Source organism: Fusarium odoratissimum, assembly GCF_000260195.1.
Source record: "Fusarium odoratissimum NRRL 54006 unplaced genomic scaffold supercont1.5, whole genome shotgun sequence".
Taxonomy (NCBI): domain Eukaryota; kingdom Fungi; phylum Ascomycota; class Sordariomycetes; order Hypocreales; family Nectriaceae; genus Fusarium; species Fusarium odoratissimum.
This window is the reverse complement of record NW_022158691.1, coordinates 552894-570339: the sequence shown is the minus strand read 5'-3', so window position 1 is coordinate 570339 and position 17446 is coordinate 552894. Positions and strand designations below refer to the sequence as shown.

At 48.4% G+C, this 17446-nt stretch overlaps 3 protein-coding genes across 6 annotated transcripts; all 3 read right to left on the bottom strand.

Annotated features, from left to right (window-relative positions):
• Positions 1–392: 392 nt before the first annotated feature.
• FOIG_04136 (uncharacterized protein) lies at positions 393–3902 on the bottom strand. Of its 3 annotated transcripts, none has more exons than XM_031202223.1 (2): positions 3121–3902; positions 393–2878 (listed from the first exon to the last, which is right to left on the bottom strand). In XM_031202223.1, exon 2 carries the CDS (start codon positions 2812–2814, stop codon positions 793–795), a length of 2022 nt encoding a protein of 673 aa, XP_031067670.1. In that variant the 5' UTR covers positions 2815–2878; positions 3121–3902; the 3' UTR covers positions 393–792. The 3 variants fall into 3 exon arrangements, with proteins under 3 accessions (XP_031067670.1, XP_031067671.1, XP_031067672.1); XM_031202224.1 differs by having other exon boundaries at positions 393–2736; XM_031202225.1 differs by having other exon boundaries at positions 393–2688.
• Positions 3903–4538: 636 nt separating this feature from the next.
• Positions 4539–6785, bottom strand: FOIG_04135 (uncharacterized protein). Its single transcript, XM_031202222.1, has 2 exons — positions 5658–6785; positions 4539–5606 (listed from the first exon to the last, which is right to left on the bottom strand). The coding sequence occupies exons 1-2, from the start codon at positions 6279–6281 to the stop codon at positions 5358–5360; spliced, it is 873 nt and encodes a 290-aa protein (XP_031067669.1). The 5' UTR covers positions 6282–6785; the 3' UTR covers positions 4539–5357.
• Positions 6786–10033: 3248 nt separating this feature from the next.
• FOIG_04134 (guanine nucleotide-binding protein subunit beta) lies at positions 10034–13011 on the bottom strand. 2 transcript variants are annotated; one of them, XM_031202220.1, is made up of 5 exons: positions 12482–13011; positions 11611–12329; positions 11466–11555; positions 11276–11395; positions 10034–11217 (listed from the first exon to the last, which is right to left on the bottom strand). In XM_031202220.1, exons 1-5 carry the CDS (start codon positions 12609–12611, stop codon positions 11197–11199), a joined length of 1080 nt encoding a protein of 359 aa, XP_031067667.1. In that variant the 5' UTR covers positions 12612–13011; the 3' UTR covers positions 10034–11196. The 2 variants fall into 2 exon arrangements, with proteins under 2 accessions (XP_031067667.1, XP_031067668.1); XM_031202221.1 differs by having other exon boundaries at positions 11611–13011.
• Positions 13012–17446: the final 4435 nt, after the last annotated feature.

Here is a 17446-nt window from a genome sequence, read left to right as displayed (position 1 = left end):
CCTCTAAGGCCATTATTAGCTGCAGAGATACTTGCTAGGCCTTCAAACAAGTGATCGGGCAGGGGGATTGCAAGATTGCCTGTGGAGTAACTCATCGGGTGGGGCTTAAAGCGCAGGATTTTGGATGTTCGTTATGAACCACAGCCATACTCTAACAATATGTCGTGAATGTTAGAGGTTCAGGATATGAGCGCATATTGGGTATAGAACATTCTGCGCTCATCACTCATTCAGAATCTCACCGTCTAATTCGAATATATATCAAAACGCTTCACCTTTGCCGTAAATATCTAGTTCTGAAGCCATACAACAATTCCACGATATTTTTATTTGTTTAGTTCCGTTGCTAGGAGACTGACTCCAATGCTCATTTCCACTGATAAGTGATACGATTCATGAGTTGAGATGAAGTAAATTAATTTATTTACCTTACTATAGTTGGTCTCCTTTTTGTTCTGATCTTACAGGCAACTCACCACACCAGCAACGAATCACTTTCCGCCCAAATATAAGACACTCAAAGCTGCTGAAAGGGGTTCGTCGATACCGTTGACTATCATAGAAATAGAAGTGAGGAAAGAGCAACCATAATAGAAAAAAGACGTCTACAGTTGGTATGAGACCCATGAACTCCAAATCCACCACCGGCCCAAATAAACCTATACCTCAGCATTGCCAACCCAAGTCCATCCTTGGCATATAAGTCCTCGTCCAACGATAATGATGAGGGGGAATAACATGGAAAGAAAAACCTTGCGCCATAACACACAAACAAGTGTCCTTTTTCTTCCGCTATACCGTCTGTCCTTCTCCGGTGTCTCGGCGGTTCTTTGAGGACCAAGCACTGAAGAATTGCTCGAAAGCAGACGTCTTACTGGTCTTGTTGGTTGTCTTTCGAAGCTCCCTGTCGTTTGAAAGTGTCTTGGCCATGAACTGCTTGGCCGCACATTGGTAGCGAGTATACTCTTTCTCTCCTGCAGTGTACTTGAGCCACCAGAGCCTAGCTCTGATCTGAGCATTCAGCAACTCCAACTTTGCTTGTTGTTGCATCCCTTGCGCGTCCGGTATGTACTGCTTGACGTCGCCCGCAACAGCCTCCAGTTGCCTCGAGATGCCCTCTGTCGCCATCTTGGCACGGTCTCTGATATCGGTCTTGATCCAGCTCAAAGATCGGTGGGCCTTTTGGAATCTGTGTCCCAAGTTCTTGAAGACGCTGTCAGATGTATTCATGAAGTTGTCAGAGGCTGTTCCCAAGGAGCGTTTGGCTTCCTCAAGGCACCGCTCTGCCTCTTGAGCAGCAGCGGGGACAAGTTCTGGGAAGTATTGAGCAAAAGCCCAGGTCGAGTCCAAAGCCTCTGAGATAATTCCCTTCTGGAATGTGATACGAAGGACCTTGTGAACCTTGGGTCGACAAGTAGTGAAAATGTCAACCTTGATTGTTCCATGGGCTTCCTCCTTGGGGATCTTGAGAAGAATGCCTTCGTCGACAGATGAGGTACCGAATCCAACAGATTGATCACCTCGCTTGGCGTCGAACTTGAGACAGTCACGATCAAGCCATAGTTTCTTAGCACTTCGAGGCATGTGGATTAAAAAGCCACCTCGCTGTTTAGTAACAGTCACCTCGGGCTGCTTGCCACCCCAGAGCCACTCATCGGGTCGGAGATTCTCAAGAGGTACAAGACCTGTAGGCCCCGCTGATGTTGAAAGAATCTGCAAAGTTGGCAATGAAGTATAACTTGAAGTCAACAGAGTGGGGTGAGTTGTGACAGCGGAGGTGGCTGCGGGTATGTGGGGTACTACTTCTTTCGATAGTGGAGTGTAGCAGGTGCGGATCAACGACATCAAGACAAGGGCGAGGACCACAGGGAAGATAGATTTGGCGAATTTGATCATTGCCTCCCGGGGACGAATCGGATGGGGCTGAACTTCCTTCAACCATTTGTTGAATCGCGCTCGCTGGCTCTCTGCCTGCTCTTGGATATCATCAGGAGACGGCTTCTGGCTGTCTTCAGTCATGCTAGCGTCAGGGCTAGGGATTGATGGGGTTTTGAGGCTTTGTTGAGTATACTCAAGAGAGCTTCGAGATCGAGCTTCATCCTCTGACTCAGATTCAGGCTCAGCCTTGGCAGCAGAATGAGGCTCGGGCTCTTCTTCTGCCTCGATTTCAGCCTCGACCTCAGGGAGAGGGCCGTTTTTGACGACTGAGGCCCAGCTTTGCTCTGCTTGTGGAGTCTCGTTTATGTCCATAGGTTCAGACACAGACATAGCCTGTGGCTCTTGTACAGATTGTAAAACAGGAGGTTCGTTCTCATCGGCAAGAGATTCGTCGTCGTATGTCTGCTCAGTGCCGGCGAGGCTATGGACGTCTTCGGGGTAGTGTACGTCGAGGGAGCCGACAGACTCGCTGATAGACTCGGTGTAGTTTCCATCCTGAGACTCGGTATCGGTGCCCGAGATTAGTTCATAAGTGGACTCGGACAAGCCGGTGTCCTCAGTGGTGGTAGTGATACGCATGATGTCTGGATTACTGGATGAAATCCAGTTGGCGAGATGCCGATTGCCTTGGGGGCGAGGAAATCGTAGAGTAGGTTCAGAAGTCGACAAAGAACTTCGGTTCGATGATATTGTGCTCGGACCAGGTGTTGCCGATGTTGTTGGGCGGGGGAAGGGACTCGAGGTTCGACGCTGGGGAGCTGGTGTAAGCGAAAAGGTCGAGGATGATGCCGATGGGGACTGGCGAGTCGATCGGTGTTCAGTATCACGGTGGACGGCAGAAGGAGTGGATGGAGTATCAGGATCCTGCTGTTCCATAACGATGCGAAGATACAGTAAAACCAGGGTCTATCCCATCAGAAGCTTCATAGCAAGAAGCAACCTGTGAAGGATAATGCGATGAGGCGTCAGGTGAAGTCGGATTGCGAGGGGCAAGTGAGAGTGAAGTGGGAGGATAAGGTGAGGGGTGAGCGGAAGGCCGGATAATGGGGAAGGGGGGGTCTGCGTAGGACTGCGATGGCGGGGGGAAGCCTGGAGGAATATTGTGGAAGAATAGATGTGAATGGATTCTTATGTCGTGTTTGTGGAAAGGCTGAGTTTAGGAGAGAAAAGAAAAAAACTAACAGGCGAAGTTGGAGTCACAAAATGTGGCCTCAACGCAGTCTGGAAGTATCGTTGTTCCAGGTTGCTCCGGGTCCGTGAGGTCCAATGTTGGCGAAGGCGTATAGACTGAGCTTGGCCTGCTTCGCTGCCTGGGGCTGTCTGTCTATGGCCAAAGAGCAAGGCAGCCAAAAAGAGGTGGAGATTTGGCTATGTTGTGCACTTTACGTGGCAGAGGTTGGTCAAATATAAAGCCAGCGTGTTGCTGAGGTCAAAAACTCAAATCCAAAGGTTCCTGTTGTGTTGATGAAATGTGTCGCTGGGCTGCTGACTATGATGATGGCGCACAGTCTGGGGTTCGGGTTGTGAGGATGAGCTCGGGCTTGGAAGCTGATAAGATCACACTGTATGCCCTTTGCTGTTGTCAGAAGAAGGGGCTCTTTTCGTAGATGGGCAGCTCAAAGAGTCAAGAGCAGGTAGTGTTGATGGACAGGAGAAATTAGAGAAGAAGATGGATGGATAAGACAGAGGAAATAGATATTCACTCCCTCACTCAAGCTGCAGGTAGTCCAGCTGTGGATCGCTTTGAACTTGAGCTTACATGACAGATGCTTCGAATTATAGCGTTGTCCTGAACCTAAATACGTACGCGGTTTCTTGTGACTTTCTGTAAGCTTGAGCTCCAGACTTATCACTTTGTCTACAGAAGCGATGAAGCAACTTGAATCATCTATTCACCAACTCTCAGGGTTGTTGTGATGTGTTTGATGTCTTTCCCGTCCTCGTTGTCGTCACTTAAACTGGGGTCCCTGCTAGCACCAAAGAGGATCCATGCATTTCACGCCCATTTAGATAGGGAGACAGCACCAGGGGGGGTTTGCCCAAATCAACCTGGGAAGTTTCAAGCTTTTGTTAACTTTCAAGTCTGCAAAAGTGAAAATATTTCGTCGAGCCACATATCTTGTAACACTTGTTTATTAAACTTTCTTCGTCCTGTTTGTTTCTCACTCCCTGGTGACACGCCTCTGATATTCAGTTTCCTATATCCCTAAGGCAACTTACCTATGGGCTTATCGCTTTAGCATGCCACTATCGAACCCTGCAACCCCCACCATGAACCGTCGTGACCTCTTAGCGCAACTGCGGGGTATGATACTTCTGTTTCGGGCTGAAATAGCCCACTCATTAGACCCCGTGAGCAAACCTCCCGTCTCATCTGTTGTGCTGTCAGGTCAGTTTCGAGATAGACTTAACCGCCGAACCCGATTTCTTTTCTTCTACATCGGTGCTACTATTATTTAAGCGCGAGATAAGACTCGTAGAAGAGTCATTTCACGAGCTTGTTAATTACACCATTCTCACCGCTATGGTTCAAGTTGTTCAACTACTTATACGATGCCCAAAACCAACAATAGATGCAGCCCCATGTCTGAATATTATTCTCATACGTATACGATATTTGTAGCATGACGTAAGATGCAATTTGTTGGACCAATCGTCCGATTGTAACCCTTTCTGTGGGAAGAATGGCACCCTTGGTTGGATAATCTGCTCACGCAGGCGTCACAACACCAGATCGCATATATATCAGCTTCATCCAAGGGCACCATCTCCATGAGGATAAGCTGATGAAGAATAGGGATCAGAGCCCATCCTTTGTGTAAGCTAACGTCTTGATTTGGGATATTGATAAGGGGTCTATCCCCATCCCATGATTGTTCCTGGCTTACCATGCTTCCATATATCGTCCAATCCTCAGCACACCAGATTGAAAGAGTGGCCTCATCGACAGCAGCATTTCGAAATTCAAAAGATGTAGTATAAATGATATATTTTATGGGAATTCAATCGCTTTCTCCCACAAGGATTAATCTATCCCAAGTACCCCAATGTCTACATGTCCACATAAAGGTAGGAGGGTATCTCTATCTGCATTGCAAAAGTCAAAATTCTATCCAGAAGCTCCAATATCATTGCATTATGCTCGTGCACTCTTCTCTCAGCTAAGTGAGCTAGGTCCAGTATTCTAGCTCTTCCTCCTGCTGCATTCATATTCCAACGAAGAAACATAATGCCAGTAAAACATAAGAAATTTTAAGCGTGTCTTCCTCTCTGAGGTAGACTTGACGCCATGGTTGGGTATCGTAATCAAAGACATCAGCTTGGAGTTATGTCCATGGGAATAATATAATGATTGTGTGTCGTAGACGTGGCCGCATTAAGGTGGTAAAGGTATAATAAAGATGATATGACCCAGCACATTATAGAATAGTGTGTTTTTGTAGTAGTTGCTTTAACGATGAGGTGCCAAAGGTCTCATCGTCAGGGATCATCTCGATCAGGCCTGTCAAGTTGGCGAACAGGTCACCTTGGTTTCGATATCCGAGCATAGCGGGCACAGCAGCGTTATCAAATTCGATCTCTTCATAGTGGACCTTGACGAAGTGAACCTCGGGGTTGGTCTTGACAATAGGCATGAGTGCTGACTCGATAGTAGCGGAGACCTCACACTAGACGAGTTAGCATGATGTTGGTTAAAGGAACGGTGGATCAAAGCATACCTCATGATCATACACAAACACGACAACAGTGGTTTCCCTTCCAACCTTCTCAATGGCGTCGAGGTATCCGAGGGCATCGACCTCATCTAGTCGGCCATAGATGCGTACACTGGGACTTGTTCGTCGATTTCTGACAGATCGGCTGGCCTCGCTCTCAAGCTCACGTCGTCGGCTCTCGCGCCACTCAGCAAGGAAAGCTTCCTCGTCGGCATCACTTGCGCTCTTCGCATCGTCATCGCTGCTCTCGGTATCGCTCTTCACAGGAGTAGGAGCTTCAATGCCGAAGATGCTGTTGCGGGCAGTGCGGACTCGGTGTCGCCACTTGTTCTTGCGGGCAGCCTCGTAGTTTCGCGCATCGGCAATGACTCCCTTGACGCCAGTAGCGCGGCCGCTGTCGAAAGAGACAGGAGGGAGCTTGATCTCAGAGGCGCCAGCGCCGGTGAGGCGATCGACAGTAGGCATGCGCATTGCGTTATCGATTTGGGCGTTACGGAAAACGTCTTCTTCGGAAAGATCTTGGTGGTTCTTGAGATCGGGGTCGTCACGGTCCTCAGGGTGGAGGGTTTCGCGATATGTGTTCTTGGCGACCAGGTCGTTAAACTCTTCTTGAGCGGCAGTTGACATGACGGGCAGATTTGGAGGGGAGGAGGAGGTTTAATATGTATGTGTCTCGCAACAAGTGTAAAGGTGAAGATGGTCAATGCCAGAGCAGCGTCCAGGGCCGAACTTGGAAACACAAGTGTTGTATCGTTCTGGAAGATGTGGAGAAGGGGGGTTAAGGTAGAGGAGAACAGGGCACACAAAGGCGAAATCCGAGTTAGAGAAGACCACGCAAACAGGAGTTTATCGATACAGACAAGGATATGGCCAGGAACAGGGCGGTGAGATGAGCGAAAAGCTTGGATCCAAGGGTCAAAAGGTGACGAGGCAATCCAAGTCTAAGGGGATGGGATCCTCTTTTTCCGAGCTTGGTTTGTTTCAGAATTCGAGTCTTTGGTGAAGGAATGTTTAAGGAGGCAAACGGCAGGCATGCAATCGACAGGAAACAATAGAGGAACGCGGTCGAGCCACCTGGTGATCTGTCCTGGAAACGGTCAGAGGGCGCAAGACTCGGGCGGAGCAGGGATTGAGCGCTCGTTGCAGGGCGCCGAAATAGAAACGCCTTCACTCAATTCGAATGGATATGGAAATGAGTATGACATTTCGGGCAGTTGGTGGATCGCGCACCAATCAGATTGTGGAATAGTAAGCTGAGTATGGTGATGCTAATACCAACCATAACCTTAAGACATGCCTCAAAGCAGCCCTTATAATTATATTAATGCAGATCTTTTGATAACCCCCTCCTCGATCAAGATAGACTCGGTAGAGCACATTCCCCAATAGGTTCTCTGACCGCCCATCAAGATTTCCTTTCATCGTTGGGTCCTGAAGTGTTCTGATGTGACAACAATAAGACACAATGGGCGCAGAATGGCTCTTCAAATGCAAGCCACGCGAGTATCTAGTCAGGGGTGGATAGCTCCAGGTTAAGCAAGGATCCAGGGTTCACAACGGTTTTTTTTCTCTTCACTTCGAGCAAAAGGCTACGTCTGTGTTATTAATCGGCATGGCCGGATATGGATGCTACGGATGGATGGCAAATGGTCGATGATGTTGCATTCCGTTCCGGGACGGGTCACCTGGTCCGAGAAGTTAATGGGACTAAATTGCTGAAGAAGTTGATGAAATGAGATTTGATGCGGCAAAGTCGCACCAGTGAGTCCCAGCAGCCGGATGGGCTGTTCAGTTCCATTCAGGGGTAAATGTGATGGAAGGTAACGTACCAGTTTTTGGCATGTGGGAGAGGAATGCTTTGCTTTGGTCGCTTTGACGATACGATCTAATGGCGAATCAAGACGTGAAGACACCGTTCATGGTTGAATCACCAGATCATGATCGTATTAAAACTTGGCCTCGTCTGATCTGAGCTTGAAATGCATCAAACAAAGCGCCCAAGGCAACGGGACCACCACATCCAAATCCACATCCACATCTACACATCAAGTTCTGCGACAATCCAGAAACGGACTCGGCAATGCCACGGGTTCCTGACATGAAGTGACAGGCATCAAACCCCAATCAATCTTGGATCTCCAGCCAATCATAGACAGATATAGAAATCCGCTCTGCCAGGTATGACATGGGTTTCATCTCCAGGCTGAGCAAAAGCCAGCATCAACGATCCTCGGAGAATTCCTTTCAGATGGACATTCATCATACCATCATTCGCAAGCCAAATCAAAATCAAGTTAAGCTCATCAGAAGTTTCTGCCTGTTACTGACCCGTGCCCTGACTCTTTTATTACTCATTCCCCAACTTCGTAGCATAAGCATGACCCGGCTGCTTCATCTCCAGGTCCAATCACACGGCCTATGATACCAGGGGAGGCTATAAGGTCGCTAGCGTATTCCGCAGTTGTTTCACGATCTCGTTTCAAGCCAGGACATGGATCCAATTGGATGCGGTCAAGGAAATAACAGAAGCCGAGGATGGCGGCACGCGACTCTTGCTTCGGTCGTCTATTCGACATGGCTGAGTATGACGACTACGATCGTGGCGTCAACACGGAACGTCAAGGCGCAGGCGGTGACAAAGCTTGGACTTGAAAATGACGGTCAGGCTCTTTGCTGCTTCAGTTTTGAATCACGGCCTGAGGATGAGTGAATGCATTGTCGGTTGTGTTGCCAGAACAATGCAAAGAGTCATAGCAGCGAACAGCGGTGAATCCTCCTCGCCTGGTACTTTCCGTCAAGGCATTGTTTACATCTCGAAGTAACTTTCGAATCTTGAAAGCCATTCATGCCTCGATCTTTGACAGTACGAATCTTGGGCTTGGGCGCATTGGTTTTGACAACTCAGGTCGGCCAACCTCACTGGCCCAGACCAAGTCATTGTTGTAAAATAAGCAAAATAACGGCCAAGGTAACCTTCTCCCAGCTACTGATGGTCTTCTAGCGTGTTTCCAATCCTTCTAATGCACATCATCACAAGCAATGACCATACCACTCTTATTTCCCCAGACCCAGCCTCGTCAATAACATCATGGCATGGCCAAGGCTGACTGACTCATGCGAGGCACAATCAATAGCAGTTTGCTGTCAGAACCTTATGCCACCGCTATTCATAGTATAGATCGGTATTGGCTGCAGCTGTCACGAGAATTTCAAATGTCATAAATTACAAGGTGTTGCTGGCGGGGTCCTTTACATGGTCAAAGCCGTTGGCATAATCTATGCTTCGGCTTCCCCGAAGCCTTCTAGAACGATAACCGTCTTACTTAGGGCCCTGTTTCTGATTGCACTTTGATCAATAAGTTTTAGCATTCATCAGTTCCTGACACATGTCACAACTATTATGCCCCGAACTGCAACAGTTCAGCTTCACTATACTGTTAGCCTCGCCCGCACCGCCAACAAACCATGGCATAGTGTCGAATGCGTTCATGGCATGCCTTCTTCCAAGTTCACCAACAGTGTATCACGGCGACCACGAGAACCCTCGGGCCATTGTCAGACACGGGCTTTGTGATACTATCCTTTGACAACGCATCTCGTCTATGTCCCGTGACGCATCGTCCTACGTGAAGTATATATCTTGGTTGTCGTGTTCTCTTCCTGGTTCTGAGTACGTCATGGCTGATTTCATCGTCTTCTTAACCTTGTTTCTGCTCTCGTCAAGTATTGTGCTGGGATGGCCCCAGTTCTACTCAACTATCATAACTGGTCAGAGAAGAACAAGTGGCTCTTTCATTGCCATGGGTTTCTTCAGACTGGCTATACTATTGTATTAATGCCCGCAGGTTTGTTCAGTCCCGTTTCTTCGTATTCTTCGGTAGGTATATATGACGAGATTTGTGAAAGTCCTGTGTGTCTCTCCACATTGGTTCTTATATCTGAGGATGGCATCGTCTTGCCACATGCGGTAACTATTTTCACAATCTTCCTTTAGTTTCTATAACTTTTCCGGTTTTCGAAAAAGGTGGAAGTACTGATAGTCAACAAGTGCGCGCGCGCCGTCCTTTAAATTGTCTCAACCCTCACCAAGCTGGATTGTCAAGGCATTTGGAGACAGTAACACAATGACCAGAGCCATTCTCTGTCATATAAGTATTCGTTAACTTAATTCCCCGAGACGGACTTAACATGTGTTACTGGTTACCTAGACGAGCACCAAACATCATTCGTTAGTAACGATGTGCCTATGACAGACAATGAGCACCTCGTTGTATCATTCATCCAACACTTTATGGAGTACATTTAACGGGAGTCATCATCTAATGTCACAAACTCGCAGATCCTCAGTCCCGTAGGATCATCAGAAACCTGTAGACAATGCTCACTCATGCCTTATATTATAAACAAATTTCCATATAATATGCCTAGCCTCCCGGCAAGACAAACGGGTTAAGTGTGGAACGTTGACGGAAAACTTTATTAGAATGTCTATTTCGTCCCTTCTACAGCACCTACGCATTATCTCTAGTAGCCGCCTGACTTAACACACACGTCTGACAGCAAGTACACTATACAACTGGCGACGCTTGTCTCCCTTTTTGGTGATCGTGTCCTACTAGGCTCTCCTTGCCAAAGCCTGCCCATTGGTTACAACTGTCGGAAGCAACAGTGACAAGACATCAAGAGCGATACCAACAGGTGTGACATCAATATGCTATCGTCCGTAATTGCCATAACCCCCTGGAAACCCTTTGCCATACGGATTCGATAAACGGTGTGTTTGGATGTTCCTTACTCGTCGAGACCAGTGGTCCAGTCGGAGCTTTCAAGCTCGCGCTCAGCGCCGAGACTCAGGCCTCAAGTTGACACAACAATGGGAACGTCGGCAAAGATTCGCAATGGCAGGAGAAAAGGCGTATAGTTTTGAAACATCATGATGTATTATCTCGAGGTCTGAAATTTTTGCTCGGTATAGCCGTCAACTCCCGTGGATTCCCCTCATATAAAATCGTCCCCCACGGCATTGCAGATCTTGGCTCCTTGAATTATTCGTTTTGCAGTAGAAACAGCCCGGAACCGAAAGACATGTGCCGTCGAGTCGATACGCATACAAAGGGCAACTGAACAGAGGAAACCCATCCAATAATACAACCACCCATTACTAACAGCCCGCGTTGTGTCAGAAAAGGGGAAACTATGGTGCAGAGAATTTTGCAGGTGCGAGAAAAAACAGGAAACGGGGAAAACAGTAAATAGGGAATAATGAAAAGGAGGTATCGCATCAGCCAGTGTATTTTCTTCCCCAAATCCACCACGAATAATCGAGTCCGGCCGGGGAAAGTCGTCGGTAGGGGTATGTGTTAAAGGTAAGGTGCGGTTCGTCACGTCGTCCTGCATTCGCTAGTAGTCGCGATCAAGGTAGGCGTCCTTGGATTTCGGATTCGATGGGCAATATAATCGTTCGAACACAGATGGTATAGTCGCCGCGGCACGTACTGGCATTTATATATCCAGACAAAAGGTTCATAGTCGCAAGGAACAATTAGTATGCCCAGATTTTAAGCTAATGTTGTTAGTCATTTTCCTCTCGGTGTACGATCTTGTCGTTGACAGAAACTTACCAGAGAATCCCAAGATCCTGTGCACAAGCTTGTGCCATCGTTGCTTACGCCCAAGCAGCTGACACGGTTCTCGTGGCCAACGAGAGAGCCAACCTTCTCGCCTCGAGTAATGTCCCAAACCTAATGGTTGCGTTAGCTCACGAGTTCCAGAGAAGACAAGCTTGCAATCACAAGCACAAATATGCCTTACCTTGCACTCAAAGTCATCGTAACCAGCGAAAAGAAGACGACCTGATACAGATGTAGCCACCGAGGTGATACCACAGAGAATAGACTCGGACTGCCAATTGCGTTAGTCTGGGTCAAAGAACCAATTTGCAAAAGTCCACACTTACTCCGTAGAGGTTAAGTTCGCGATCCGCGCGGATATCGAAGAGACGGCAAGTAGCATCATCCGATCCGGTCACGAAAGAGTGGCCGTCAGGGAAGAATTGGATGGCGTTAATATCGGACTCATGGCCAGCAAAGGTCTGGACAGCCTTTCCAGCGCGAATATCCCAAAGCTTGGCGAAAGCATCACAAGCACCAGAGATGAAGGTGTTTTGATTGGTAGGGTTGAGGCTGATGCTCATCACATCACCAAGATGGTCAGCAAACTCAGTAACTTTCTGGCCCGTCTCAATATCCCACTTCATACAGGTCATGTCACCAGAGGATGTTAGGATGCTGCGGTCGTTGATAAATCGACAGCAGGAAAGATAACCGGCGTGACCAGAAAGCTCACGAGCAACACGGGTAGGACCATCGCGTTGCTGGTTCAAGTTGTAGATGGAGCAGATGTTGTCGAGACCACCGCAAGCCACGAAGTTACCACTGGGTGCATAGGCGCAAGTCATAACCCATGAGGAACGCAGGGGAATGGCGTGGACCTTGTTGGTGGTATAGGCATCCCAAATAATGAGCTTGCCATCTTGAGAAGCCGAAACCAGGTGCCTCCTATCGGTCGACCAGTGCATGGCGTAAATCTTAGCCAGGTGACCCTTCAGTGTTCGCTTGGCCTTCATAAGCTGGTTCTTGGGAATAGGCTCATGAGCCTGTTGTGCGACAGCGCGAACTAAACAATTGAGAAGGACCAAGTCAGCATTAATTCATAGTTTACAACGATATGTTGACAAGACGCGTGTCGATAAATATCATTGTTGATAGCCATCTTCGTTTCGTTTCCCAGAGGAATTCGGGGCGACTAGGCAATCGGGAAGCACGTACGAGTTGTGTCGGCGAGATCATCCTTCTTCCTCTTAATTCGGTCCTTCAGAGTTTCGGCTTCGCGACGAGCCTGCTGAATTCGCGACTGCATAGCCTCGGGGGAGACATCACTGTTGCCTTGCGAGTTCATCGTGATCGACCAGTCAACTTTTGTTGTCGGGTGGTTTTACGCGCGACGGGAGGTGAGATTGGGCGATCTCCGAGGACCAAGGGGGCGGTGTCGAGAGATGAATCGAGGAGAGCGGCGACGATACTCAGATTCAAGTCGAGCTCAGGTCGAGCAGCAGAAAAGAGCGACTTTCGAGGTGAGAAATTGATGATGGGCGAAAACAGGAGCTCGGCCGGCTGAAGTTGGTGGATGGATGGAAATGGGCGAAATGCAATGCAAATGCAAGTGGAGAGGGAAAAGGCCGGAGGAGAGAGAGGAGCTGGAGGAGAGAGAAGTGAGGAGGATTCTTAGTGGTAGGGGCCTTTAGGGGGGGAGGGAATGTGAGCTACAGACCCGACTACAGATGGGACTACCTGCAAGTAGGTACAGTACAAGCAGGTCCGGGCAGGGGGGCGTGTGCTTCCATTTGAGTGGGTAGTCCCAACCTGAGAGTGGACGAGTGGGCGCGGGCTCGACTTGGCCAGTGGCAGCGGCAGCGGCAACAATAACATAATGTGCGCAGACAGATTAATGACCTAGGTACGCAAGCTTCAATTGGTAAGGTAAATCGAACGTACCTTATTAAGGCACGGTTCGGTACGGATACAGATTACGGCAGAATGCTACCTAAGGTATGTACTAACTAACTGCTAGAGTCAGCACCAAGTAACCACTGAAGTACAGAAGGATGAAGGATAGCCCTCCATTGGGACAATATCCAACTTGCTCCTCGTCTTGTTCCTAAGGTAGAGAGAGACATATAAATTCGATCGTAATTAAGTTCACTCAATCGTAACCGTCATCATTGTCGTTGCCCGTAATCCAATTCTTGACTATAGAGTTTACCGGCTGACCACAACACCAGTAGCTTTTCAGTATGTCTCAGTCGACTCCAGTTCATCCGTTTTCAGGTACACAAGATTCTGGGGATTCATCCACCAAACATCAAGTACCCCCAACCTACCAAAAAAAAGGCCCCGCCATCAATTTACAGTGGGCGATTTCTGCTGCACGAACCTGCAGCTAGAAAGAACCCTGCGGCCGTCGCCGTCGCCCCGACCCTTTTTGTCCACTCCATCCAATCCGACCTCCCTCTCCAGCTCAAGCTCCATTCATCCACTCACCCAAACACCATCAACTTTATGTACCGCACCACAACTTCCACTATCTACATCATCACCTTAACCAAATATTCCAATCAATCGACTTTGGATCTTCGGACATACTCCCATAAGAATTGCTCAGAGGGAGGCCCTGCCACAGCAATGCTTCTATCTGGCCACACAACAATGAGACCCATTGGTCGTTCCCGTTGCCCTACAAGTTGCAAGCACAACGGCGATTCGAGATAAACCAGCCCCTGACCTCGTCCTAGCCATCGCCAACTGAGCCCACCCAAGCTTCCAACAGAAGCTCACCCCGTCCACTGAGCGGCCAAGACAGGTCGTCCTGACAGCGAACAGGGCTAGAGCCTCGCCCCAGAGCGGAGGGTCTTAACCCGAGCTGGGTAGGTGGAGGACTCGAAGGCGCACCACCCCAAGCAGGTTACTACCCAGATTGCGCCCACTGCATGCGTCCACTTGCTAAAACTGCATCCACCAGAGCCACTGAGGTGATCTCCCGCCAAATTTGACCATCTTCGATAACTCAATGTTACAAGCAACGAGGGCCAGCAGTTATATTACTGTCAGAAGCAGGGTGTACAATGTCTCAAGACACTCGGGCAAACTTGGACTTCAGGTCTTTTCCTGATCCCCAAACCTCAGCAAAGACCCTGGCTCGCAGTAAATCTCTCCGCTAATGGACGATTTCTTGGTTTCTGGAACTGCACCCTTCAGGGGAAGCAGCTCGTGTCTGTTTTCATTTTCATGGATGATTAGCAAATCACAGTTCACCTTAAGTATTTACTAGCTGCTGGTAGCTCGGGCCCAGCCAAGACAAACCCAGAGCCCGCGCTACTTGTTGCCATCCAAGAGATGATCTTTCGCTTCGCTTCATAAGAAGCAGAAGCTAGTCCAAGAGTACCAACTCCGTCCATGGCCATTTCCAAACCTGTCATGAGCTGGTTTCTGACCCACGAAATTTGGGCCTTGTCGACTCCACTAAGATAATTTAAATCCTCGCTGGCTCGTTTGCTCTGTACCAAAGGACCTCCCCGGAAAGGAGTTTCAGTGCCTTTGTTGCTGGGGCTATAAGTCACTACGCGAAAGGTCCTTGCAACGAGCGCCTTCCATCTTACACACGGCTATCACGATTCACGATCCCACGTAGCTGGAATGGGAAGAAACTATTTTTTGCCCTGTTGGTTTATGCTAGGTGGCCAATGCCCTTCCCCTCTAGATGCTCCAAATCTTCGAATTGGCTTCCATTTCCTCACAGGGCTCTCAGGTATGTAAGTTGAGACCAGAATTCTGATATATGTAAGGTAAGTCCCCAATTGTTGAAGATTTTCGGTGACGATCTCATTTGAGACAACATTGAGACAAGACACATTGGGACCCAAACTTCATCGGCTCGAAGCAGCGAGACGGTTCCATGCTATCTCAATGGCTTGCGCACTTCCAATGTTGCTGTGTCTTCTCTATTCTGCAAGCCAATGCAAGTCGTCCCTATATTTCACCCAACTTGGAGCAATTTGTGTCGTTTTCGTCAGAAGGGGAATTTGTTGATTCAATATCCTGCATGGATCAAACAAAACTGCAGGCAAACCGGGGAACCGATGGATCCGGAGCACCTTGTGGGCCCGAGCCTCTAGTCGAGCTCCGATGAACCCTGGCTTCTTGCAGGACGCAGAGTAGGCCTGTTCAGCAGTGAACTGAAATTTGGACCCTGTTCGTATCAAAACTGTTGGTGTCGCTTTTGGTTGCGTCGTGATTGTCGATCAACCTTCTGCTGAAGAAGCTCAGATAAAAGAATGTCGCTGTTCACAGACACTATTTATGTCTGGCGCTGCTCAGAATCGAAGCCTTGATAGAACTACTCCTTTAGCCGGTGACACCAACGCCCACCCGCTCCTATATCCGTCGACTGCTCGTACGACTGCCATTTCGTGGCTCAAACTGGAGGTAGATGCAGCCAGCCGGCATCTGTCCAACATTCAAGTCCTAACACGGAGTTTACACTCTTTCTTGTACAGATCTCAGCCAAGTGTGTATGGGTGGTACCTGCAGCAAAACACACACTTTTTCAAATGGGACTTCATGCATAGCGTAAGCCCATTAATAAGTCGGAGCAAATGCGGATGCCAAAGTTTCACATACAATCCTATATGACATACGCATATACGGCAAGGCGTCCAGACTCCAGTGCAACCAGATTCTGGGTTTGTTCTCGAACGGCAGTTGCTCACCATCACAGTGACATTCTGTTTCTTATTACCGGAAAGGCCTCTGGCGAAGGACTCGTACCTTATTCTGTTACTATTCGTCAAGCATATTGGCACATCACCTGTGGCTTGAGGATTCACATGGCTCTTGTCTAGTTTGTGCTGCTTGACCTGCTTGATCAGTGACGACTCCAGAATGTTGCAGCGATCAGTGCAAAATATCAAGTCCTTCAAAAAGGCTCCAGCGCAATTTACTGCGACCCCGAGATATCCACTTGCGTCCGTTACCGCGCTTGACAAGCCCCTGCAAGCCTGCATCTATAAAGTGAGGTCAACCCCCCGTCCCTGACCCATTCCTAGTCCGGCCAAGGATAATGAGCGATGATGCCCCTGATCAACTTTGCTCAGGGGTTTATTCGTTATTTAACTTTGGGATCTCTGTATCGTATGGGTCTGGTCCATCGATTTGCAGCAGTATTCTTCCGGTTAACATCCAGGCCCCATGTCTGCTGTGGTTAACATCATCACTAGCAATTTCGGCTCCATATCCACGTATGGCCCAGAGCAGGGGTCTCTGTCATGAGGTGCTGCCAGATGTCAGGCCAAGATTCGCAAAGACAGGCAACACCAATAATAAGTGAAGTTTTATATACCTGCTCCCTTCATCCATTTAGCCATCCCATTCGCGTCATTACAACCAGCCACTTTCGTAGCTCTCACCCAAGGTGGTTTGTCGTGACTCCTACTCTATCATCCTATACTCGCCATGAGTCGAGTAGTTATCTGGAGCCAGCCGGCTTCGCATCCCTTACTATGTCCAGCTACGGAGTACTCATCGGCAGGACATCTCTTACCGAAGCCACATTTGACGAGTTGGAGAGCTGCGAGCGTTGGCCTCCGTATCCTCCCCGGTGCACGACTCATGTCATACCTCCGCTTATTTCCTATTCAGACTCTCGTGCAACCATGGGTGGTTTTGATTGTCAAAAATAGGCTCCGTTCTCTATGCAACACATGCTATGTAGTTACCCAGAGATGTATCATAGTGTTGCTGTCAATGATACAACAGCTATGTATGTATCAATAAAATATCTGTAATATGACGTGGTTAAGTGGATGTATTGTTTTGCTCTCGTTGTCGCCAACCCTTTCTGTCGAGCTGGTGATATTGCAGCCATGACTCAAGAACCATGAACCCTGCAGCTACACCTCAACTGCGTGAATATGTGCTTTGACGCAGCCATATGTGCAATACAATACCAGTTATGGTTCTAGTTAGCCAATACAGTTGGATTGAATCAATAAGGAACTCTGAGTTTGAGTTAGCAGGTGTAGTCGTGATGACGGACAGCAGATCTGGTATGAGGGACACGGCTCATCGGCAGCATGGACTAATGAGGGCACTACCCTATACCAAACCATACTATCCAATGAATAAGTAATCACAACTCTCTCCTGTAAAAATTCTTTCTTGGCACGCACTGTTAGTGCG